We start from the raw sequence: 26607 nt of genomic DNA on the forward strand, positions 1-26607 counted from the left end.
CCTGAATTTATGCAAATAAATGTAAATAAACAAAAACACACACAAAAAAACAACAAACAACACTTTACATAATGTTTGTGCTGCAGTTTTAAACTTGTGAGCAAAGAAACAAATGAACCGGCAGCGGGCTTCACTCTAAACTTCAAATTAGAACAAACACGTCTCAACAACCAGCTAACACTCTATTAGTTAATCCATCTGCCAACAGCATCTTTCTAAACACTCTGATTTTAGCTTGATTTTATCTGATATTTACATAAACAAATGTGTTATCATATATATTATTATCTCATCTCATCTTCATCCGCTTATCGGTCGCGTCGCGGGGGCAGCAGCTTTAGCAGGGGACCCCAAACTTCCCTTTCCCGGGCCACATTAACCAGCTCTAACTGGGGGATCCTGAGGCGTTCCCAGGCCAGTGTGGAGATATAATCTCTCCACCTGGTCCTGGGTCTTCCCCGAGGCCTCCTCCCAGCTGAATATATATTATTATTATTATTGTAATATATATTATTATGATAAACATGTTAAACAAGTGTACGTACATATTTGTATATTTGTTTTGCCAATGTCTACACCATGTTAATGTAACGCTATAGATTTTTATGTTCATCTATGATGAGTACTTTCAAAATGCTGAATGAATGATTGAATACTGTTTCATATACATGTGATAAGAATGTGAGCATATAATGAGTGACCAATATATGTGTGCATGGATTTAAGCAACACGTTTTTCTATTGCAGAGGATTTGTATCGGTTTTTATGGGTTTGTTTGTGTTTCTTATGCATATTTTTATATAGTACGGATAAATTATCCATACTATATAAAAATATATGTATATTTCAGTCGTACAAAAAAGAAAGAAATGTACATGTAGGTTGTATGTTTTCTGCAGCAGTGATAATGTAAGAATTTAAGCTGCCCGGTGAAATGATGATTCTAATAATTATTTGTCTTCCGCTCCACAGATGTCCCTGCGTGGCTGAAGAGTCTCCGTCTCCACAAGTACGCCGCTCTCTTCTCCACGATGACCTATGATGAGATGATGTCGCTGACCGAAGAACAGCTAGAGGCACAGGTTTTTATAGATATACACTCACACATACACATGAACAGTTGGGTTCAGTTTGGAAAAAGAGAAAAGACTTGTTACAGTATACTTTCTTAATAAGAGCAGAAACATGTCGGCGCTCTGTAGTAGTTTTACATAAAGAAATAAAAGAATAGTGGTTATGTAACTTGCTTTAGCCAGGTCAAGCTGATAATGTTGGAATAAATGGACTATTTAGGGATCGCTGTGCTTGTACTTGAAGACGTTGAGTTTATTCTGAAACGGAGGATGCAGCTAAAATTAACACAGCTCACCGGGAAGCTGGATACTTCCTCCAGGTGCTGCTACCTCTTTCTGTCTGGCCTTAACGCAACGCACGGCTCCATGTGGAAATATCTGCTTTGTCAGTATCACTATCAAACATGTAAGAAGTTGTATTAACTAAACCGAATGTGCCGGAGTCAGTTTTAGCCAAAGCCGAGCACGTTACTTCTACTTTCACCTGCTGCATCTCCTGCCGTTTTTACACTGCACATCCCTTCATCTCAAAGGACAGCGATCAGTTTTTCAGACCGGTATTTTTGACAGTGAGCAAAAGAGATGTTTGACACAAATTCTTCTTCCAACAGAAGGTCACTAAAGGAGCAAGACACAAGATCGTTATCAGCATTCTGAAGCTCAAAGAGAGGCAGAACCTGCTCCGCAGCTTGGAAAAGGTCAGTGACCGTACAACACATCCTCTTCTTCTCCTCCTCCTCTTTATCCTCACACACAAAATCTCAGAAGGATTTTTAGTCCTACCTGGAATGATTTGATTGATTTGCTATTGGTGACTTAGCTTTGTAACCTTATTGGGCACCACCTCTCTTTTCCCGTTTGAGAGAGAGCGAGACGCGCGGCCACTCCGAGTTGGTGTTATGTATCGGAGATGGCAGCTAAGGGAACACCTAATCCAGGAAGGAGAGTTTTGGGCTCTGTATTTAAACCCATCCTCCCCTCCTCCCCCCCTCAACCCTCACCCCTCCATTCAGCCTTCAAAGCAAGACAATGGCGCTCAAGGGCACACCAAAGGAGGGACTTCTTGGGCCAGCTAAATTCAGGCTTAACCTTTTCAGCAACGCTTCATTTAAAAATTTGTTACCGCTGCATCGGTAGGGCTGGGGGAAACAAGACACCTGTTGCTTGGTATTTTGGGTTTACACAGACTCATGTGGAGCGCTGCTGCTGTGTGAAGGGTGGGAGGGAGGCTGATATGATGCATATGGACACAAGTAGTGAGGGAAAACCGCATGTATGTATTTTTGGTATTACTTATTCTCTGCTCTACCACATGGCAGTGTGGTCAGGGACCCCTCCCCCTCTGTGAGCCTCACTCTCTCTCTTCAAACTCAGCATGTTGGTCAAAAGTGACAGATTTTCTCGTATAAACTTTTTTTTAAAATTGCGGTGGCTCATACCTGCTTCATTATGAATGCAATAACATATCCGTCACTTTGATAGATGTCAAACTGTCATGTGAAGTAAAAACCTCTTCCTTCTTTCCAAACTTCCTGATCTTCATCTTACCCCTCATACCTTCACTCCCTCCTCTTCCCTGCCATCATCTACGACCACCACCAGGATGTGTTGGATGGCAGCAATCTGCGCGCCCCGCTGCAGGAGCTCCACCAGATGATCATGACGCCTATCAAGGCTTTCATTGGTGGCGAGGAGGGCTCCCTGCAGCGCCCCCTGCTGAGCCCTGAGGGTAAGAGCGCAGCGCCCGGCTCCCACCTGACTGGGGTTGGCGGAGGCGGAGGGGAATCTGAGTCGGGCACAAGCATCATCGCCGAGGGGGATCTACCCGGCCAGTTCACTCGGGTTATGGGCAAAGGTGAGCCGCATGCCCCAGCACTCGGATGAGGTTGTTTTCATGAACTGAGAGAGGTTTTTGATCTTATTTTCCATCACTGCCCCCTTCTCAGTTTGTACCCAACTGCTGGTGTCGAGGTCAGACGAGGACAACATCAGCTCCTACCTACAACTCATCGACAAGTGCCTTATCCATGAGGTACCCACTCCCTCTGGAATACACTGTTTATTTCATACACTTTTTTATGTCTTTTAATGTCAAAATGAATATTCAAAAACAGAAAAAACACCACGTATGCATACAGTACGAGAATGTTGGTTCATCTACCTATACATATACCTATACATATACATATATATATATATATATATATATATATATATATTGTACTAAAGCCACAGTTAATACTCATATAAAAATGAAGGGAGAAGTGAGGCTGTACTGCTATTTTACAAAAGTGAATGCATGAAATCGATGGTAAAATAATGGGTCATTTGTTGCTACACCTGAAAATCCTCAGCCGTGCTCTCAAGCAGTCACGCTTCATTTCATCCTCCGATTCGTACACCCTGTTCTCCCCTCCCCCCTCCCTGTCAGTCCTTCACTGAGACGCAGAAGAAGAGGCTGTTGTCATGGAAACAACAGGTCCAGAGGCTGTTCCGGTCCATTCCAAGGAAAACCCTCCTCGATATAGCGGGGTACCGACCGCAGAGGAGGTAAGCACACAGACCTGTCTGATGGAAACCCTTTAAATCAGAGTTGCTTTAACTTTAAAGAAACAGCCAGAACAAAATCCAGTCTGTAAGAAAACATTTCCGTCTGTAAATGAGTCAGAAACAAACACTTTTCATGAAGTTCGTCGATTCCTCTTTGTTTTCCCCCTTTGTTGATATTAACAAAACAGCACAGATGTAGACAAACAAGAGGGAGTTAGATAAGATAAACCTTTACCTTTACCTTCACCGCAGGTGCCTTTGCAGCACCAGCAGTGACAATGAAACAAAGGAGAAGTACAGGTAACAGTCAAGGACATACCAACATAAATAAGAATAAAATATAAATACCACAAGATACATAACACAAATACTGAGCTTGCGTTTGTCTGAAATGACACTAAAATGAGTGAGGTAGAGAAGGAGGCATACATTTGTTTTTTCCACGGTTAACGGCGGTGGGGTTTTACAGAAATTAAATTATCACTGCTAAAGAAAAGATAAAATTCAAATTTACACAGTAATTTAATCTAAAACCAAAAACTTCTTATTCCTACAAGTTCAGCTTAGTTCAGAACATTTGTCTTTCTTCTCCGCTGCTTCATTAAACTGGAGGATTGTGCAAAAAAAAGTCTGATGCTTATCTTGCTCATCTTGTTCTGACTGTTCAGCTCATGATTTCTGAACTTTGGAGAATGCATAACAGTATCTTTGTTTACTAGTGCGTATACCAGTATCTAACTCTTTGCCTCGTCCTGCTGCAGCCGCTTCGGCCAGTCCAACTCTCTCCCCACCGCTGGCTGTGTTGGGGGCAGCGTGTCGGCCAGGAGGAGCCTTCGCCAGTTCCAGATGCCCTCCAGGAGCTTGCCGGGTGCCAGGCTGGGCCTGCTAGGCAGCGGGGGGCTGCTGGGACCCACACCTCGCAGCTCCAGCAGCACACCCACCGGTCCCAAGCAGGGGAGACAGGTGAGTGAAACCAGCAGAATGACTGTTCAGACCAGCGAGGAGTGATGAGAGGAAACCAGCAGGGAGAACAGGGATCAGAAGGAAGAGGAGTGGCTAAAGTTGCAGTACAATTCTATACTGTATAATACTGAGTTAACTTCCTAGGGCAGGGCTGTTTAATTGGCGGCCTGCCGAGGAATATTCATTGGCCCTTTGAGTAGAAGCCTATGTGAAAATAAAATTCATGGCGGTAGTGGCCAATGTTGACTGCTGTCCTCAGCCCAACTGTCTCAGCGCGTCAAATACCGACGCGCTGGGAGACTTGCTCCACGCGCTGGCTAAAGGTGCGCGGCAACTACTCTGCGCTCCCGCTTCGTCTTCTTCGTGGGTTTCTGAATCCTCTTACAAACATCTCGCCAAGCTCCGCTCTGTTGTTGTTCTCAATCGTTTCAGTCTGGTTAAAGCACCACCGCAATTTCTCTTTCTACTCTGAAAAAACAAAAGGTTGACAAATAAAACGAGTGTTTGTTTATAAATGTCACTGTGAAGCCTGTGTTTACTCTGCAACCAGTGTCTATCCATGTGGAAAGAGTGTAATGTGATTAATTGAATAGCCCTACTCTAATCTAAGGCTATATCACTAGTCCTAACCTGGAGTGAGCTAAAAAGAGTCAAAACAAGGAAAGAAACACAGGTGGATAGTTTTTAAACGACCAGAGAGCAGCTGAGGTGGGTTAGCTTACCCAGGTAGCAAGCCCGTTGATTGATTAGCGGCTAGCGCCTATCTCTGACAAGGCCCCGCCAGTGCTGGTCTGTGCTCTTGTGAACGCCTATTACATCGGTTCAGTTCAGTTTGTCGTTGGCGGGTAGATTCCCGGTAACGTCAGTGTCGGGATTCATGAGCTGGAACGCTGTGAAGTTGTTGTGTGGTCTGAGTGGCGTCTTCAAGAGCTAGCGTCTCCGAGCCCATCACAGTTTCCCAGAGTTTAAGGTGACTTCTTCAAACAGTCTTTTCTGTCAGATAACTCAAATAAAAGAAAATTAAATCTTCCCATTTGAAAGCTGTAACCAGCTAATGTTGAGTATCAATAACTACTAATGGATTCATTGTTTCAGCTTTAAACTAAAGACAAATGGTTTGAATCACTTTCACAGAAACTCAATCCTTTTTCTATGCAGTGAGTTATAACTTAATCTAGCATCAGTCGAGGTGATCAGATGAGGGTGGTTGGTTCAGACCATTTGGTAAACGACCTGTTAATTAAAATGCTGTAATACTGAAAACTAGAGCCAAATGAGTTATTATTATTATTGTGTGTGTACGGAGTGACTGGAATGGTCTTCGTGACTGCACAGAGGAAATTGAAATGCGTTATAATACATTCCAGGATGTTTACAATAACCTGGGCAGCAGAATTCCTTTCTTCAGCACGTATTCAGCCTGAAATAGACTTTTTATTCCATGACAAAAAAATGCGGGGTGAGGAAGAGGAGCAGCGGCGGTGTTTGGCGAATGAAGTGAGGTAGATGGAACTCATAGTCAGGTCACCCCACATACCAGAGGCCCTGCGTCAGTGCCGAACACTGAAACAGGAGGAGCCGTGGAGCTGTTTCAGGCCAATCCTGGCACACTTAAGTCTCTCTCTTTCCCTCTCTTTCCCTCTCTCTCTCATCCCTTACAATGGGAGGAAATACCTCAGTTCCTCCTCCTCATGCTGGACTTTCTTGTGTGGGACTGTAGCGTAGTGAAAGAGAGAGAGAGAAGGAGAAGGAGGGAGGGAAATATATGAGTCATAGTTTGGGAGAGGTAGCTGTGGTGTTGGAGGAGGAGGGGCAATGTGAGAGAGAGTTGATATGACTGTGTATGAGAGAGAGAGAGAGGCAGTGAGAACAGTGCACAGGCATTTCCTGTTTTTCCCTGGCCCGTGGCACTGCAGGGCCGCGAGGGGGGGTCAGAGGGAGGGAGAGAGAGAGAGAGAGAGAGAGGTGAGGGGAGGGGTGTGTGGTAGTGGTGTTTGGGGGTATAATAGGCAGGTTACAGTGAGGAATTCATGTGGTGAGCGTCTTAGACTGTCATTAGGTGTGGGCCAGACATCCAGACAGGAGTGTGGGGGGGCGAAAATGTTGAAGACGCTGTGGCCTTGATCTCACACCACCAGACTCCTTTCATGCTCGCATATTTCATAAAGCTCTTTGATCAGTGAAAGTTTCAGCAACGTGTGAAAAGCAGTGATCTCAATGGTATGATATATTATATCACCTTTTAAATGTCAGTATTCAACGGTTTAATGTGACATTTCTGCATTAAAGTGAAATTCTGGCGTTAAATCATCCCGTGGTCTTTTTCGATTCATCAAATAAGCCATCGAGACAGATTTTTTCGTTTAACAACTATTAACAGAGAAATCCAGCAGAGTCGCTAACAGCAGGACGTGGCTAACAGTGAGTAGCTCGGGGCAGTACGGTGAAGGCATTCAAAGGTCTTTTTTAACCACTAATACTGCTGAAAATAACAGCAAACCTCTGCAGCAGCATGAGAAGAGTCCCTACACACAAAACAAGTTTAAAAAATAGAATTTGGTCACACGTTCAGGTAAATTAATAATGTTTATCCTGACATGTTATCTAAGCACAGTTTCTTTACTAAAGTCAGTTTAATTACTGCATTTTGAGGGGAGAAGCAGAAACTGTTTGTCTTACTTTGATTTCTCTGAACACGACATTACAAAAACGTTTGGATAGATTTCCGTGAAACTTGATGGACTGATGTGACAGCGGATGAGATGTCGGAGGTGGTTCAAGGTCTTTTGTAACCATGACTACGACCCTCTTTCTACAGAGGCGTTTGCATGTTGAAAACATTAATTTAATGCTGTTAAAATGTTCCCCTCAGGGTCTCTGGTTTGCCAACCCCGGAGGAAGCAACAGCATGCCCAGCCGGACACACAGCTCCGTGCAGAGGACCCGCTCCCTGCCCGTTCACACCAACCCACAAACCATGGTCATGTTCCAGCAAGCCGGTGAGAAAACATGCTTAAAAGTGTTTATTGTTCCTGGTTTATAGACTGGTGTAGGGGGTGTCTTTTATTCTGTAATAATCTCAAATCTGCCATGACGTTTCCTTTTCCTTTAACACTTTATTATCGTCTTAAAGGCAGTAATAACATAGTGAAATATTAAAAAGATCTTGGTCTTGCTGTATTTGCACAAAATAGATTTTAGCTTCAAACAGCCAGTGGTCGACTTCACTGACAGCCGCTGTAACAACACATTGATTGTTAATTTATTCCTTCCCCTTTTTTGTAATTGAGACCTGAAGGTATTTGTGTTTGTGCTGAACCTTTCTGGTGTTCATTCTGTGGGTCAGGGCTTAAAGATATAAATACCAGAAGTAAATAATAAATGTGACTTTCATTGCTAAAATTAAAGTCCTAAAATAGTCCTCGTCTGGCTTCATCTTACACAGACCGCCCTGCAGCGTGGCCAAACCAGAGTGTTTCTGATGGAATTGTGTGTGTTTTTTTACTGTGACAGCACCGAACTTCAAAATGAAGCTCAGAACGACTCAGACTTGTATCTTTACTCGCTGTCTCCTTGTTGTTGAGGGGAAAAACCTGTTTGAGCACAGGAATGGTGAAATAATTTACCCCAAATTCTCAATATTTTTCTTTTTACAAGACTAGAGGCCATCTGAGTTAAATGACAACACATTTAAATATGATCTATGGTGCATTCACACACACACACACACACACACACACACACACACACACTACCTTAGACTTAGACTCTTTATTGATCCCTTTGCGATGACTCCCGCAAGGAAATTGGATTTCCAGCTGCTTACAAAACACTTGTGTAGAAAATAAAAAGGTATAAAAGATTAAAAAAAATGCAGTAAACAAATAACTTTTGGCTAAATATATATAAAGTAGAAACAAGTAAAAGGAAATTCACGGAAAATGAAACAAGTTAAGTTCGTCGTTATCCTCAAAGCACTTTCAGTCAAAAGCAACTGGACTTGGTTATTTGTCTAGGAAGACGTTTCACCTCTCATCCAAGAGGCTTCATCAGTTCAAGTACGTGCCGGACCAGGCTGGGACTGGACCAGGACCAGGACCAGGACCAGGCTGGGACTGGACCAGGACCAGCACCAGGCTGGGACTGCTCCTTAAGTAAAGTGTAGAGACACAAACACTTGACCTCCATGCCAAATTCCAGCCTCCTCTGGTGAAAACTGAGGTCACCAAAGGGCCGCTACGTGTTTGTGCACCGACAGAGCGAGCTATAGGTCGCAGCGCGAAAGTACTCCTACTTATTCGGGGTATGTTCAAATTTCACACTTTTTAAAAATCGTGGAAGATAATTTGTGATTTGATTTGTGTCGTCACCCCTGAAACCAGCCTGGTCTTGCTCTGAAAGCCCCCCACTCACAATCTCCACACAGGGTCGGGTCACGGTGACCATCGGCGCCAGGCAGAGTGACCTGTAGTAGCCTCTGCTGACTGGACTTTGTCCCGCAGCAACAATGAACAGTAATAGGACAAGCTGACACTTCCTCCACTCTTGTCCCTAACATACTAAACCTCCTTTTAGAATGAAGAGGAAACACAAATTTAAGTTAGAGGGAGAGCGGCGACTGCATGTGAGAGAGGAAGAGATAGAGGCAGGGAGGGAGCAAAGAGTCCGAGGAGTCTCACAATGAGGCTCTTTGTGCAGCGAGGACATGGCTCCCTGGCCCACTTCCCTTCCCTTCCTTCTCTCCCTGACTCACTCTCTTTCTTAACTTTCCCTCCCTCTTTCTCTCCCGTCTCTCTTCTTCTTTGACAACACTGCAGAGTCATGCACTCATAGCAGTCACCCTCAAGGGTGGCTATAGCTGGGTCTCGGCCAGAGTAACTGAGTTAATAGCCACTCACACACACACACACACACACACACACACACACACGCATGCACGCTCTTGTGAATCTGTGCATATATGTGCGATCTGTCGTTGTCTCTGCCAACAGATGGATAAAGAGACTTATTAAGTGAGACTCAGCAGAGAAAATGAGGGGAGTAAGGGACAAGTGTGTGTGTGTGTAGCGTTTACTTCAGTGTGTGTTTTTGTCTCTGCAAGTCTGTGTGTACAGGGGGTGGAGGGGTGTGGGGAGCGGGGGGCTGTTGGAGGGATTTGGAGCCTATAAATAGTCCAATGTGGACCACTGGGCCTAACTCAGCTTTTCTCTCTGGCCACAAGGGATTTTCACTGCCCGGCCTGAGCTGAAGACTCGGCTGAAGGACTGAATGGCTGGAAGGGGTTGCTAGGCTGTACTGTGGCCCAAATACAACACCCCAAAACACACACACACACACACTCCCCCTCCAACCTCAACCCAACCCATACAAAACAGTCTCCACCCTGCCTCACAGTTGAGGCCAAGACAGCCAACCGCACCTGAGATAAAAAGAGAAAGAGAAAGTCTGATTTATGCGATGAACGTCCATTAATAATATAATGTTTGACGTTGATATAATCTTAATAATGTTACCAGTGGGAAACTCGGAAGTGTCTCACTGTGGAGCCAGGATGTGCCGTCTGTCTGATAATTGAGTCACTCTGCTCTCTGTCTTAATGATGAGAGGGGCTGCAAACAAGGATTATGTTCACTTTTGATTAATCCGTTATTTTCTCGATTTATCGTTTAGTCCAGGGATTCTCAGAGTGGGGTCCGTGAAAAGTTTTCAGATTTACTCATTGAAATTACCACGGCCTATGTAAACTACATGTTTTAATGCAAAAAGCTTCATAGTTCAGTTAATAATATTTTCATTTTTAAATAAAACATAGATAAATGGGTTCCTACTAGTGATAGAGCAATACATCAGCCCGATACCGATCTCTCATCTCATCTTCATCCGCTTATCCGGGGTTGGGTCGCGTGTCATGTGTCGATACTGATACACGTAAAAAACACAAATATTATCGGCTGATGTGTTCGCAGAGTTTTTGCCCGGGCATTATTTACAGACAGGCGTCCACCAGGAGCTCGGTGTTGCTCCTATTTTAAGTTCAATAAATGTTCCTTTTTTAAAAATTGAGACCCGTAACATTTGTTGTCATCGATTTTTATGATGTAAATCGAGGAAGCAAAAGTCGTATCGGTAGAAAAATCGGTATCTGTGAATGGAAACACCTGGAAATCAATTAAAATGTCCAAATATCCTGGAAATAATATCTGTTGTTCTGGAAAATGACATTTAAAATTTAGGACCAGTAAAACTAAGTGTGCATTTTGTGTGACGCTTCAAAGTCACAATCACAAGTCTCAAAGCAGAGCGCTCCCTTTCATTTCAATCTTTCTTCTAACTACACACACACACACACACACACACACACGCACACTCAAAGAGACAAAGACGCCATGCCCCTGCAGTCGTTGTTTTGCTGAAGCATGTGTCTCAGTGCTGGAGTTAACAGCGTGGTATAATCTGATTAGTGAGGCTGCACTCTGGGTGAGTGGACGACACTGTCCCCAGCGGACCGATCTGATTTAATGTCTATTGTTTTTTGCCAACTCGTCGTCTGCTGCGGACTTTACTTCCTTTGAAAAGGGTGAAAAAATAACGTTTTTAGCATCGATTATGATCAAAGGCCAAAGTGTGAAGCCATTAAACACATTTTCAACACATGAGGAACTAGTGGACACTGATAATGTGCTGCAGAAAATAACTTTGATGTGATTTAATCAATTTAATCACTGATACTGATGTTACTTTACTTCTGTGTCGTTGCCGTACAGATCTTCAGTTACCAGTGACGGAGCCAGACATCAACAATCGCCTTGAGTCTCTGTGTCTGAGTATGACAGAGCACGCCTTGGGAGGTAACCATCCTGATTATCCAACCATAACACATCAAATACAGTTGTTGCAGAAATATGTGGTTCAAGAACATGTAAGTCCGTCCTTCCCTCTCTCACACGTCACATGAACACTATCCTGTCTTTGTTCTTAGTCAGGATGTGATGTGTAAGTGGATCATAGAGTAATGTGCTTATCCACATCCCTCTGTGCATGATTATCATATCCTCCAGGTTTCTGATGACCGTCTGGCAGCGATGTCCACTGCAGAGAGGAGTCTGTCTGTCCTCTCTGCACCAGCTGAATTATCTCAGCTGTTGAGAATTAATACACTTGGCTGCAGTGGCGCTGTTTGATTTTAAAACATTTTTGTGTATTAGATTTCCTCATATTGTCGCCAGCAATGGAAGACAAGAATGACAAACAAAAACAAAAGCGTTTCACTTCAAGTGCTTCCCAAACTATCACAGTGATTTATTCATCCATCCAGCTTCAAATACAAATCAAGTATTAAAGGTTGAATATGGAGAATGAGCAGAACGCCGCCATCTAGTGTCTCAAGATCGCAGTCGAAAGAAAGAAATTCCAGCAGTCGGGTTGCCAGGTTGGTCAGACCCGGCCCAGTAGCCTACAGGAGACCGGAGTCAGTTTTAGCCTGTTTGAACCCGTCCCCTCCAGCAAATCACACCATAAAAACAAGGATTAGGTGAGTTTGACTGACAGTTAGCGTTAGCCGTTAGCCGTTATAGCTAAGTAAACATGAAAGTTAGCTTACTGATCCAGGAGAAACGTAGCCATTGGGGCGTGCGTTTGAATGGCGTTCCACTCTTTTCTCTCAGTCCATGGAGTGATTGCTTGGCCTATAGTGACTCTGGTTGTTGCCCGTCTCTGCTCACTCAGCTGCTGGGACAAATAACGCCCCTTTCACTGAGGCTCCGAAGCAGCTGCAGGATTGGGAAACTCCATTTCACCCGGTGCCAGCCTACAGTAGCTGCGGGACTTCAATATCAAGAGCATGTGATTTGGAAATCTGGACCCTTGAGTGTGATATTTGTGTGTGTCAGCATTCCTTTGAGCTCTTATAGTAACAGTCTGTATCTGTGACTGCTGTGCACCAGAAAGCATGCAGTGTTACTATGACAACCAACAACCGTGAGCCGTCATCAGCAGTCTCACCTGCGGCATAAATGCACATTAAACAGCATGTTTAATATGGTGAAGTTGAGAGCTATTCTTCCATTGTAATAGTTGAAGGATGGAAATGTTGCCTTGTTTTTTTTGTTGCAGCGAAACTAAAAATTTGCAGCAAAAAAATATATATATATCTTTTGGTGCTTGATCTCAAGGCGTCCTCAGCGGGACCCACAGAAGTGTAGTTTTAATGTCTTATCACAACGTTACAGTCATTTAGTACTCCAGTTGTTGTTGACATGTCGCAGACAGACACCAGAAATCTGTATAGTGTGACTATGCCACGGTTTAGATCCCGCTCACAGGATTTGCCCTCTGTAACGGTCGTGCCGCCCGTTTGAGAAGCAGTGGCCCTTGTATGTAAAGTGCATCCTTGGAATTCAAGTCCATGTTAGAAGATGTTTAAGCATGTTGCCAGAGTTTCCAGCATTACATGAAATGATCATTTTTACACTGATAAAAGGACTTCATAAGCTCAGAGACGTACAAGTCCAGTTTGTTACTGACTCTGAACTGTAGCCTGTTCCCATCCCAAGTGTTGTGTGTTTTAAATAAAACAAGTTTACGGGCTGCTACACGGTGATGTAGTGGTTAGCACTGTCGCCTCACAGCGAGAAAGTTCCAGGTTCGTATCCCGGCTGGGGCCCTTCTGTGTGGAGTTTGCATGTTGTCCCCGTGTCTGCGTGGGTTTTCTCCGGGTTCTCCGGTTTCCTCCCACAGTCCAAAGACGTGCAGGTGTTCGGTTCATTGATGACTCTAAATCACCCGTAGGTGTGAATGGTTGTCTGTCTCTGTTCGTCTCTATGTGTCCTGTGATAGACTGGCGTCCTGTCCAGGGTGGACCCCGCCTCACGCCCGATGTCAGCTGGGATCGGCTCCAGCCCCTGCGACCCCGATAGGGACAAGCGGTTGAAGATGAATGAATGAATAGTTTACGGGCTTATCTGGGAATAGTGTCGACATAACTGATCATAAACATGTAGGCCTTTCCTCTGTGAAGGCCGGCAGTTGGATCTGACTTGACTCCAGGTCACTTCAGTTGATCCTTACACTGATCTCAACGTAACACCAAATTATCTTATTTTTTATTTATATTTATTTAACAGGAGCAGTGCATATTAATAAACATCTCTGTAAATATACCAGAAGGCTAGTTTCCATCTGCAGTCCCTGGCCAGATGTAACAATAGGCTCCCTAGAAAGTAAATAACAAGAAGGGTTTAAAAACAACACAATAACTAAGATAAGAACAACACTCTCTGATAAAACATTAATCATAACCACATATCCTGTAGAAATATTCAGTAGTTCAAGCATAAAATACACGAAGCAAGCAGGACAAACAAGAGTCAGCATCAGACAAGTACAAATAAAGGTAAATAGCAATCAGGCTGTTCAGTCTGATGTAACACCCTTTCAAAATAAGAGTTCCGGGTCCAAACGCTCCATAAAACAAAACAGACAACAACGGCCGAACATGTGAACAATTACGATCACCTCTATCGTCAGTTAGACTTCTTTTTTTATCGATAAGGAAGAAGTAAAATGACAATTACGTTGTTTTTTAACAACTCAGATCTGTTCGAACAACGGGAACACGTCACCGCGGTGTTAAATACGAGGCGTGGACCCGGAAATCATATTTTGAAAGGGCGTCCCGTCTTAACAGCCGGATAACCATACAGCGAGGAATGCATTAGCACATTAAGGTGTGTTAGACATAGAGGCAGTATTCCACCAGAGAAGACAGTACGTGCACAGGACAACATATAGCAGTCAGTGTCAATCTAGTGTGAATGGAAGTCTGGAGTTTTTTGGCTCATTGGAAACTTGGAGACTTATTTGAGCCACGTCTAGTTGTTATATTTGTTTGCTTAGTTCGGACAAACAGGTCAAAAAGTTTGAAATATGTCAGCAATTCTCTCAACAGCCGAGGCGAGTTCAACTCAAGAGGGAAATAAAATGGGAAGAGCCAGAGGAGAAAATCTGGTTTTAGCAAAAAACTGTCTCACAAATAAAACTAAAACACAGAATAGCCCACAAGCAAGATACAAGCAAATTTAGCATGTAGTATGGATGGCAAAATACAAAATGAGTGGAAACACTTTTAGAAAAAGCACCTTTAAATCAGTCAGTCAGTGGGTGACCTGGCCCCTGCAGAATCTTCCCATGTACAGTGAATTTCAGTCCGGGTTAAAGTCAGTGCCAACACCCCCCCACCCCCCACTCTCAAAACTGGACTGAGGTGAAGACAGTGGGCCTCAGTGCTCGCCCCTGAACGGTGGACAAGTGCTGCTTTGTGCATGTTTGTTGGAGTAGGTTGTGCGTTCGCTGAGGAGAACTGAGCAGAAACTCCTTTTTCCAGCCGGCTGTGTCGAGCTTCAGAGACGTAACTCTGAAGCTGCGACAGGAAAAGACCCAGAGCACAATGGGAAAAAAGCGAAATGTTCTGTATTCTTTTCTGTTCAACGAGAGCTCACGGTGACATTAACCTGCCCTTTCAGAACCACGATGGAATATTATTGTCCACCAGTGCGTAGCTTGGTAACATTTTCCTCTTCGGCCACACCAGAGGTTGTTGTTTCCCTCCGAAAGGCTCTATCAGTATTTTTACAGATGTGTTGTTCTCTCGCCATGACAGTGTGGGTTCTTGGCCCCTCGCTGCTCACCGAGTCAGAAAACGCCTCAGGCCACGACTACTCTTCAAATCAGATGAGATTTTATTCATACGGCGCGAGGGTTGACTGCTTATATTTATTTATTAGTCCGTGTGCGCCATAGATCCAGTGTAAAATAAACTCTGTCAAAAGGCCGAACTGCCAGAAAACAGGACACTTCTGGGGTTCAAATGTTTAAAGCAGGTCTCATTAAAATCTTTTCACCCTGTGTAAGAAAACCTGATTAATCAATGCAAAAAATACACATTTCTCTATTTAATAAAAACACGCTTCATGGCCATTTTGATATTTTATCAGACCCTTAATAATAAAGCGATTATTCAACTAAAGAAAACTTCTGTCTCCATTAAAGCGGAACTCCGTAAGATTTCCATCTATTTAATTGTTGTGTAAGTGCCTCTCTATAACTCAGTGCCTTTACGTGCACATCAGTAACCCTAAAAATGGCCTTAAGAAGTTCCCACTTATACATGAGCAGGGCTTGAACTGGAAAATGACGGAGTAACTCTTCCTCCGGTGCAGTAGGTGGCGCTCCACCAACATACAGCTGTTCTGAATACGGCTTTTTTTCCCAGTTCCTCTTTGCCAAAATCACAAACGGCCGACTTTTGGACAGAGTTTTGACAGAAACGGGTCTTGTTCGTAGTGATTCTTCTTGTTTATTCTATTTCAGAGTCAAAAGCCACCGCCGCGGAGTGGGGAGCATGCGCAGACGAGAATAATAAGAATAATCTGAGAATGCTGTTTACATGCACAAATAATCGGGGGACTGAATGAGTGATGTAGGTCTGTTACCCGGGTAATGAAAACTCCGATTTTACCCGGGTTATGGTGATTACATGGTGTTTAAGAAACCGGGATATGCCCTTTGCGAGAGTGAGTTAAAACAACAAGAATTTTGTTGCCTCTTTGTCGAGTTTTCACATCTGTGTGTCTGTAGATACATTCCCTCTCTAAATGGAAATACGCCGCCATGTTAGTGACGCTGCTGACAGCGGTTGGTCTGCCGGTGGAGCTCATCACTGCCGGTCAGGCTGCGTTCACTTGTAATTGGAAATGGGGAACTTCCAACTTCCGGGTCAGGCTTATAGTAAGAGCAGAAGTGTAATAGGAACATGTGTGTGTGGAGATTTAAGAGGGCAACATAGGACTGGAAGTAGAAGTGAATGTGTCAATAAAGTTGGCAAGAGTTTGCAAAAATTTGCTAAACTTACGCCTTTTCTTCTCTCTGCTGTTCCTCCTCAGACGGTGCCGACCGCACATCAACAATATGAAACGAGGACCTGGAGCGAGAGCAGTAAGACGGCGCAGGCTCACGAGGCTCTCTCACGATAAGTCACCTCGAGGTCACCAGCCCTCCTGACCCCCCTCTTCCTGTAGCCGATGGGCAGAGCTCAACCAAAGGATCGGGCGGGATCCAAGAAACACAAGAGAGCCGATCACCAAAACGGCTAACACAAGCTATCACATTGGCACCGTCCATCGGGTCGAAAAAGAAAAACACACTTCTTGCTGCGCCAAACATGCTCACAGTCATCTGCATCTGGGCGAGGAGAGAGAGAAGCATTGAACACGGCCTGCACAGTGTGTGAACAGCGCCCCCCCGCCCCTGTGGAGGCCAGAAGCAGTACTGTAGTCCAGCAGAAGGGGGACGCTGGCCTGTGGCTCAGGGCCCAGTGAGGCTGAGGCCCTTTTCCTCTCTGACACCCTCTGGCCCCCCGCACATCGACCACAGCTCGTGGCATCTTTCAAATCCCTAACAGTACCTCAGACCCAAAAAAAACAAGACGAGACAAGCAGAGATAGAAGAACGCAGAGGAAGTTTGGGATTTCCTTGACTGTTTTCAGTGCGGATGCTTGTAGAGCTCGGGAAGGCCCTCTTGCTCACTATTGGGTGGCAAAAAAAAAGAATCATTATTTGTATTGTATGTATTTATTGTTTACATAATGATGCTACTTTCAAAGGGTACAGAAACATGTATGAACCGTGTGTTATTCTGTAAAGCCTCGGCCGTCTACCAGCTTTACGTCCCACGAGTAGCCATCACGCTAGTTTACAACCAACGTGCTTATTTCTTTATTTTAGCAGCCCGCAAGCGACGACGCGTCGGCTGGAACATTTACCGAGAGGGAAGAACGAGAGAAAGAAGGTGTGGTTGGAGAGGGATAAGAGGAAGACGTTGAGAAGGACACAGGAAGTAATAGAGGAGAGAATAGAGCTGATACTGGAAAGGGAAGCGGATGTTTTAAAGGAGAAAGACATCAGAGGCAGGACCTTTGATCGGCCCGAGGATGACAGAGGAAGATGATGTCACGTCTGATCATGTTGTGAGTGTAGGAGGAAGTGAGTTTGGCGCCGGTCGGTTACATATTGTTCACCCGCAGCATGTACTGTATGAACTCTTTGAATTCAGAGCCTTCGTAAGCACGATACATTGAAAATGTAGGTTTTTTTTTTAAAAATACACGTAAATGGGAGATTTAATATCGTCAGTGGGATCTGTCTGCATGTTCAGATGCTGGGTTTAGTTGTGTTTTCTAAAGCGGGGCGATATGCTTAAGCTGCATGTTAAATATCTTTCTCGGAGGAAGATTGTGAAATGTGGAGAAGATGGCAGAAGAAGAAGAAGAAAAAAAAAAACAGGAGGTGGATTTGGTTTCCACTCGGACCGTGTTGCAACGTTGGAGAAATCACACACTGTCAGTCCATGAAGGGTAGTTTTCCCAGAGATTGTCTCATGAGTGCTCACCTCCACCTGCTGGTCAAACGCCGTCATGGCGGGGGCAGACGCTGAAGTCCGTGAACACACAGGCAGATCAGTGAATAATCAGTTATGAGCGTTATTTTGGGGGAAACGTCGGCGCTGCAGAAACCCCCTCAAAGATCGCCGGTGTAACACGGTCTGCTCTGTCAGCGCAGTTCTACATGGATTTTCTCTTCTGTTTTTTTAAATTCTGAATCTCATGGTTATTCTGTGTCTTAATATTTATCCTCAGTTAACAGACTTTATAAGAATAGGTGTATATCAAAATAAGCCGGTTAGGAAACTCCTCTGTGCCGCTTTGAACGGAGCACGTGTGCCGAGAGTCTGCTCATCGAGGGTTATTGATTATTATTGTTTAGTTTCTTTTATTAGTTTGTTGCAATTCTATAGTACTTCCTTTGTATCCCGCACTTGATATGATAATGTGATACACTAAAATCCAAATGTTCAAGGCTCAAGCAACACTTTTGCGCTTTGCAGTCGGATCAAACAGATCGGGTTGAAGAGATGAGGTCTCGAACGGTAGAACCACAGCAGGTGGTCGATGTCGAATCCCGCAGAAGAGACGAAAAATGATTTCAGTTTGTGTCTGACGGTCGACACTTTCTCATGTCACACACAGTCAAAGGGCCACACACGAGTGTTTGTGCATGTTTTAGCCCATTCAACACGAGTCGAAACGCATTAAATTACTACCAACTGTTTTTATTTGACCTTATTTTCTTTGTTTTTCCAGTTGCCATTCATTTTATTATGGTATTTAAATGAACCCCTCACACCTCCCTGAGAAAGTCAATCAATCACAGCAAACTTTTGTAAGTTCTCGCTGTTTGATGCAGCAACAAACGTTGTGATGATTCACCTTCTCAAGCTTCAGGTCTGTTAAACCTCAGTTTCATACCATAATACAGTGATTCCCAACCACGGTTACTCACCACCAGGAGGTGCTTCTGCAGTTGGCAGAGGACGTGGAAAGACTTTAGAGTAGCTCAACTAATTTGACCAAAATAGAAATAATGATTTGATTAAAAGATTGGAAAAGTTTAGGCCTATCGACATGTTAACAGTCTGTAACGCCTGAACAGTTCATGTTGCTGTTATGTAAGAGTGTGTGAAAACTAGTTAGCAAGTGAGCACCGAAGTTCAGCTTACTTTAGCTGAAAGTATTAGTAAAGAATCTGATAAAGGTATTGATATAATGGTTAAAATTATCAGATAAACTGTTTAAAACGTTAGCTGAAAGTATTGAATTAATAGTTTTTAAAAGTTGGTTAAAAGTATTGATTAAATAGCTAAAAGTATTTAATCAACAGTTAAAAAATTTAGCTCAATTACAGAATAAATAGTTTGAAAAGTTAGCTTAAAGTATTTAATCAACAGTTGAAATGTTAGCTAAAAGTATTAATTGTTCTAAAAGTTAGCTAATGTATTGATTAAATACTTTAAAAAGTTAGTTAAAAGTACCGAATAAATATCTTTAAAAGTTAGCTAAAGTATTGATTAAATAGTTTAAAACTTTAGCTTAAAGTATTCAATCAACGGTTAAAGTTAGCTAAAAGTACAGAATAAATAGTTTTAAGAGTAAGCTAACGTATTGATTGAATAGTTTAAAAAGTTAGCTAAACGTATTAAAATAGCTTTAAAAGTTAGCTAAAGTATTGATTAAATAGCTTTAAAAGTTAGCTAAAGTATTGATTAAATAGCTTTAAAAGTTAGCTTAAGTATTGAACAATGGTTGAAATATGGAGGCGTGCGTGAGGTCACCTGACAGGCCTGTTGGGTTTACGGTTGGGAACCACTGCCGTGATAGAAACCACAAACCTCACAACCTATAGTTTCCTACAAACACGCTGAAACCTAAACACGACAGAGCGCTGTGAAGAAAAACAGCAGAGACTCGGTTAAACGGACTAAAACATGCAGACGTTCTGTGACGGTGCCTGAATGTGACGTCTGGAGCTCAAACCGACGTCGTCGTTGGTTGAATGTCGCTTCAGATCCAGTGATGGTGGCTTGAACACACACACACACACACACACACACACACACACACACACCATAGACACCATAGACACCATAGACAAGTGTGTGTTGTAAGTGACACTTCACACTCTCCAGGTGTGTGTGTGTGTATGTGTACGTTTGTGAACTTCAAGCGCGAATGTGACGTCTGGAGCTCAAACCGACGTCGCCGTTGGTTGAATGTCGCTTCCGATCCAGTGATGGTGGCTTGAACACACACACACACACCACAGACAAGTGTGTGTTGTCACTGACACTTCACACTCTTCAGGTGTGTGTGTGTACGTTTGTGAACTTCCACCAAAGCGCGATTGTGACGTGAGCTCGTTTTAACGCCTTCTGTTTCGTCTCACCGTAGATCGTTTCCGTGTCACTGCCGTATGAATCAGTACTTAAAGTAGAAACAATTATTTATTCTTTTTTTTTTTCATATTTTGTGCAGAGGTGATACTTTTACTCATTTAGGTGTATTATTATTTAAAGTACCATATGTATTAACATGTTATGGCTGGTGACCATACGTACATCTCAAATATTAACATAGTTATTGTTGACTTTGACTGTTTTTCCTTTTATTTTTATGTTGCTGTTGTTGAACTATAATCTCGTTTGTATCCATCGGTGTCTCGTTGACTTTTTGTTTTTCACGTGAAGCTTCGGTGTCGGACGGTTCATCGCAGACGTGTCGATTCACGTTTTCGGTTACAAAGTGTCTCGTCAGACGAGCTGTCGGCTAACGAAGCAGCAGCGGCGTGTCGTCGGCGTTGTTGTTGTTGTTGTCGTCTTTGGTAGGGCAGGAAGTAGACTGGTCCATCCTGGTGTGGAGTCTGAGCTTGGTGCTGTGTGGTCGTGATGAGAGGTGATACTGTAGGTGTCAGTGTTTGTTACCTTAAAGGATATTATTCTATATTTGTCAGCAAATCCCACCAAAAGACCCAATTCAACGCAAGTCCTTCCGCAATCTCTGACCCCATGAGCTATCGGAATGAGGGCGATTTAGCCTCTGAGCTAACGGCAAATATTTCAAGCCTTTGTTTAGCTGCAAAATTGAAATAATAATAATAATAATAAACTTTATGTACATGGCACTTTTCAAAGTACTTGAAGAGAACCATGAAACCAAATAGAGTTCCTCCTGTATTGTAATATCTTTAAAATCAGATCACAAACATACAGACAAATCCGACCGTTTGTGTGTTTTCGCCATCGCTGCGGTGGCGTCTCCCTCCAGTGTGCGCGCGCTTAAATGGGAGCTGTCACTAGAAGTGAACCGTATCTACTTTTACCTGTAATTTTTATGCAGCATTTACTTTTGACAACGACGTCCAGGAAGTCGGGAAGAACCTGTGAAATTCTCTGCTGCTCCAAACCTTTACCCCATGAAGAGCGCCCCCGTCTGAGGCCGTACGGTCTACATGGATTCAAACCTTTACCTCATGAAGAGTGCCCCTGTCTGAGGCCGTACGGTCTACATGGATTCAAACCTTTACCCCATGAAGAGCGCCCCTGTCTGAGGCCTTACGCTCTACATGGATTCAAACCTTTACCCCATGAAGAGCGCCCCTGTCTGAGGCCGTACAGTCTACATGGATTCAAACCTTTACCCCATGAAGAGCGCCCCTGTCTGAGGCCTTACGGTCTACATGGATTCAAACCTTTACCCCATGAAGAGCGCCCCTGTCTGAGGCCTTACGGTCTACATGGATTCAAACCTTTACCTCATGAAGAGCGCCCCTGTCTGAGGCCGTACGGTCTACATGGATTCAAACCTTTACCTCATGAAGAGCGCCCCTGTCTGAGGCCGTACGGTCTACATGGATTCAAACCTTTACCCCATGAAGAGCGCCCCTGTCTGAGGCCGTACGGTCTACATGGATTCAAACCTTTAGTTCATGAAGAGCGCCCCTGTCTGAGGCCGTACGCTCTACATGGATTCAAACCTTTACCTCATGAAGAGCGCCTCTGTCTGAGGCCGTACGGTCTACATGGATTCAAACCTTTCCCTCATGAAGAGCGCCCCTGTCTGAGGCCGTACGGTCTACATGGATTCAAACCGTTACTTCATGAAGAGCGCCCCTGTCTGAGGCCATACGGTCTAAATCGATTCCCAGGTCGTGCAGATGTTCTCCAGAAGTGGATCAAGAATATTAACAGACGATCTCACAGTGAGGAGCATGAGGCTGCCGAGCTTAACACAGTGAAAGAGTAACGTCAGCTAAGCTAACAGTGCTTAGCTAGCTCACGTTAGACGCCTCTATCCAGGCTGCCGCGGTCGCACAGAGTAAATGAACTCAGTGTGGCGTTCTCGTGAAATACACTAAAACGTAAGTTGCTCTAACTAGGGCGACCTGATGACTACAATGTAAACGTAAAGTTGATGGAGGTAAATAATCACAAGCTCTCTTCATGAGGTAAAGGTGGAAAAGCTTCACTTCTAATGGCGGCTCCCATTCAATGGCGTGAGAACTGGAGGGAGACGCCACCGCAGCAATGGCGGCTTGTTCACTTCCGGTACTTTCGCTGGATCCGTCTCTAGTTTCATTATTATCAAAGTTTCCGTTTTCTTGCTGCAAACGGGAGGAAAATGGTGCATTTGTTGGGGACTACTTTCTGCGGCGGATGAATCCACACTCTGAGCCGGGCTTTGGTCTTTCGATGGGATTTGTTTACATTGAGAAAATTAGAGACTTTTGTCCTTTAAACGCGTTTTAAACTAATCAAACGCGCAGCGCGTAACGTGCTCAAAGGGATTAATGAAGCCGAAGTACTTTTGCAGTATTGTTCTTTACTTTCACGTCACTTTTGTTTGACTTTTAAAAGGTTCGGGAGATTTAATTTCAGTCTTTGCGTAGAAACACTAGCTCCCGTGCGTGACTGACGGCGTTTAAATAACCCCGAGTTCATGTGATTGTTTTCTTTAATGGAGTAAAGTTTTGTGTTTAGAGTCGAAGCCTCCGGTTTCCCGTCGCAGCTCTGAGGTCGGGATCGTCACACATCTCTTCAAACCAAATGCTTTATTTTTTACTTGTTTTTAACGCATATCAGCTCCGCGGGGGTGCAGGAGGGCTTCCAACGCCGCGCACACTGCAGTATTAACAGTTAGACAACGCTGTGATATTCCAAAAAAACAAACATTTAATGTACTTTAAGTCGAGACGTATATGCTGTTTTGTATCTTTGTCATAGTTTCTGCGGTTTGTGTCGATGCCAATACTTTTATTTTTGTTGTTGTTGTTGTAAATTCAGCAGCATCCATTCTGTAACCACGTGTTACCGCTTGACTGTGCTCCTTTTATTTCATTTAGTTTTATTCTATCAAAGAGCCGATGTCCTGTATTGACTGCAGGCTTACGTATATATTTGACAAAAGAATATTGTATGTTTAATAATAAAAAAACGCAAAAAAGACAAAAAATCTGAAGAAAAAAGGGGGAAAATTGAAGCGAGAGAGAGAGAAAGAGAGAGGGAAAAAAAGAAAAGTGTAATTTATATTTTAAAGAACTGCATGCACGAGGCTGGGAAAGTCCTGTTTAGAATAACAAATGGCAGTGCCTTTTTTGTACTCGAGACATTCACCCCACATGTAAATGGTTTTATATGGACTTTAAAAAAAAGTGTAAAGTTACAGGAGGACGCCGCCGCCGCCGGGTCACGTTCACGCCGCAGCCGCCAACACGCGCCGTCGTCCGGTTCGATCGCCCGCTTTAATGAAAAGAAACACGAGTTCATCTGTGACATGAGATCATGTTATAGATGCAGGGTTCATATCGCAACACACCAAAGCAACTATTACGTTATCAACTGTTCTGATGATCCGCGGAGAAGTTTTTTAAGGAATAAAAGTCCAAAATTCCCTGATTTCAGCTTTTTAAATGTGAATATTTTCCGTAAAGAAGAACAAGAAGAATTACTTAATTTATCCCGCAACGGGGAAATTTAATTTTTTCCACTCTTATTATTAATCATGTTACACACACACAGGCCCAAAAATACACACATGCACAAACAGGACCTTTATAAATGCAATTAAGGAGAGATGTTAGAGCGAGGGGGCTGCCAGTGACCAGCGCCCTGAGCAGTTTGGGGTTCAGTGCCTTGCTCAACAGAACCTCAGCAGTGCGTAGGAGATGAACTGGCACCTCTCCAGCCACCAGTCCATGCTCCATACAGGGACTTGAACCAGCGACCCTACGGTTCCTAGCCAAGTCACCTATGGATTGAGCTGCTACCGCCCCAGAGTGAGCGTCTTTGAGTTGCGGACAAATCGAGACACTTGCGGACGTCGTCTCGGGCTTTAAGAAAAACACAGATTGAAGTTTTCTGACCTTTTATAAACAACTAATCGATTCATCGAGAGTAAACACAGAGAAAAGAGTCGTTGGCTGCAGCCGTTTTCATCAAGGACAAAGAAAATAAACATTAATCTAGTTTCTTTATTTGCGGAGACGCGAACACAGTGATAATTTAGTCCCTGTTTAATGATAATCAGCCATTTGATGTCTTGATTATATCAGAAAAGTCTTTAATTTGCTTAATTTTGTTTCAAAAACCTAAAGAAATTCAGTTTAATGAAGAAACCAAACAATTATTTAATCATTTCTTATAAAAAATGACTGATAATTGTTGTTGTTTACGAGAATATGAGATCAAGAAAAAGCAGATTTCACCTCTGAGAAGCTGGAAACCGTTAAATAAAGAATCACTTCAATGATTATTATCAAACAACATTTTGACAAATTACGTGATTTGAGATTTAAGCAGATATTGAGAATTACTGAAAAGATCTCATCTCATCTCATCTTCAGCCTCTTATCCGGGGTCGGGTCTCAGGGGCAGCAGCTTTAGCAGGGGACCCCAAACTTCCCTTTCCCGGGCCACATTAACCAGCTCTAACTGGGGGATCCTGAGGCGTTCCCAGGCCAGTGTGGAGATCTAATCTCTCCACCTGGTCCTGGGTCTTCCCCGAGGCCTCCTCCCAGCTGGACGTGCCTGGAACACCTCCCTAGGGAGGCGCCCAGGGTTCATCCTTACCAGATGATCCTGAACCACCTCAACTGGCTCCTTTCAACGCTAAAGAGCAGCGGCTCTACTCCGAGTTCCTCACGGATGCTGAACTTCTCCCCCTCTCTCTAAGGGAGACTCCAGCCCCCCTCCTGAGGAAACACATTTCAGCTGATTATAAAGTGTTTCCAGTGACTTTTCTCATTCACTGTTGTGTTAAAACGCAGTGATTCCACCTTAATTCAGTCCCATAAAGTTTCCTTACTTACGAACATTTGTCACATTTAAGCCGCCCCGTTGTTTTCTAACTTCATAAAAACATAATCTCAGTCTCTTTTAGTTATTTTGTAACTAATTGTGAGATTCTCGTGTGTCTCACGCAGTAAAACAAAGCGTTCATGATCCAAAATCACTTCCACGAACTTCATTAAAACCCAGACGACACAAACCAACGTTCACGTCATTTTCTGATTAAACATGAACGTGTTGAAGCTGTTTCAGCCTCACAGTCGAGACTTAAAGCAGCTGCTCGTCCGAACCAAACGTGAAAACTCAACGTTGAAGTGAGCGTCGAGGCGTGAGGCGTGAACGAGGCCCGCGGCGGGGAACGCGCCCTGTTTCTGTGCTCTGTAGGTACTTCTTAATGCTGATATGAAGTTATGAATTATTCTGGTCTGTACAACAAAAAAAATGTGTGAATGAGTGTGTGACAGCGAGTGTGTCTGTGTGTGTGTGTGTGTGTGTGTGTGTGTCTCTGTGTGTGTGTGTGTGTGTGTGTGTGAGAATACATTCAAGTGTTTTTTCAATGTGTCTTGCTGTAATTTTGTGGCGACGTACCAGAATGCTGTGACTTGGCATGCCCCCCGTTATACATAAAGAAAAGTTGTAACTCCTCCACTGTGTGTGTGTGTGTGTGTGTGTGTGTGTGTGAATCAGATTCAGACGACTTAAAGAAAACAACGTTAAGGTTTTGAAAGTTTTTATTTTAAATGACAAAACTCAGCTGGTGCAGATCTGCAGCTTTGAGTTTCACTTTAATGTTGTTGTTGTTTCACGTCGCACCAAAACCCTGAGAGCCGTTAATTTACCCTTGAATAGTTTCCAACACTGTTATTATTATTATACAGGTCACACACACACACACACACACACACACGTGCACAAACAAGACCTATATACATGGTTTAGGACGCACTCCCACTGTCCGTCCGTCCCGTGCCCCGTGCTTTAGGGTCCTTGTCCCCCCCCCCAGGCCTGTTTGTACTCACACTACCTGGGCCTCGGAGAATGCTTCTTGCTGCCTATACGTCATCACGCCGTAACACGTCATACGCATTGATGATGTCATCGCGATGCATTGCTTTGTTTCCAGATCTTTCCGTAGACCTCAGAGTTTTTGTGCGTCTTGTCGACTGTTTTTGAATCTTTTCATCGACCAAATCTGCAGTAAACACTCCACCTCCGCATCACACCAACGTGAACCTTTCACCGCCATTGTTTTAAATGTCCGCGCATGGTCCCTCCTTCTTTTTTCTATG

At 43.7% G+C, this 26607-nt stretch overlaps 1 protein-coding gene across 2 annotated transcripts in view; it reads left to right on the forward strand.

Moving 5' to 3' along the window:
- The window catches only part of samd4a (sterile alpha motif domain containing 4A), a 65175-nt gene extending 45757 nt beyond the window's left edge, over positions 1-19418 (forward strand). For both annotated transcript variants that reach the window (XM_083925377.1, XM_083925378.1), the window contains 9 exons: positions 974-1083; positions 1686-1772; positions 2677-2929; positions 3021-3106; positions 3506-3624; positions 4386-4587; positions 7460-7586; positions 11352-11435; positions 16527-19418. In XM_083925377.1, the coding sequence (XP_083781503.1) occupies positions 974-1083; positions 1686-1772; positions 2677-2929; positions 3021-3106; positions 3506-3624; positions 4386-4587; positions 7460-7586; positions 11352-11435; positions 16527-16555 (1097 nt within the window). In that variant the 3' untranslated portion in view covers positions 16556-19418. The remainder of the gene's footprint in view (positions 1-973; positions 1084-1685; positions 1773-2676; positions 2930-3020; positions 3107-3505; positions 3625-4385; positions 4588-7459; positions 7587-11351; positions 11436-16526) is intronic.
- Positions 19419-26607: the final 7189 nt, after the last annotated feature.

Source organism: Echiichthys vipera, assembly GCF_963691815.1.
Source record: "Echiichthys vipera genome assembly, chromosome: 1".
NCBI lineage: Eukaryota > Metazoa > Chordata > Actinopteri > Perciformes > Trachinidae > Echiichthys > Echiichthys vipera.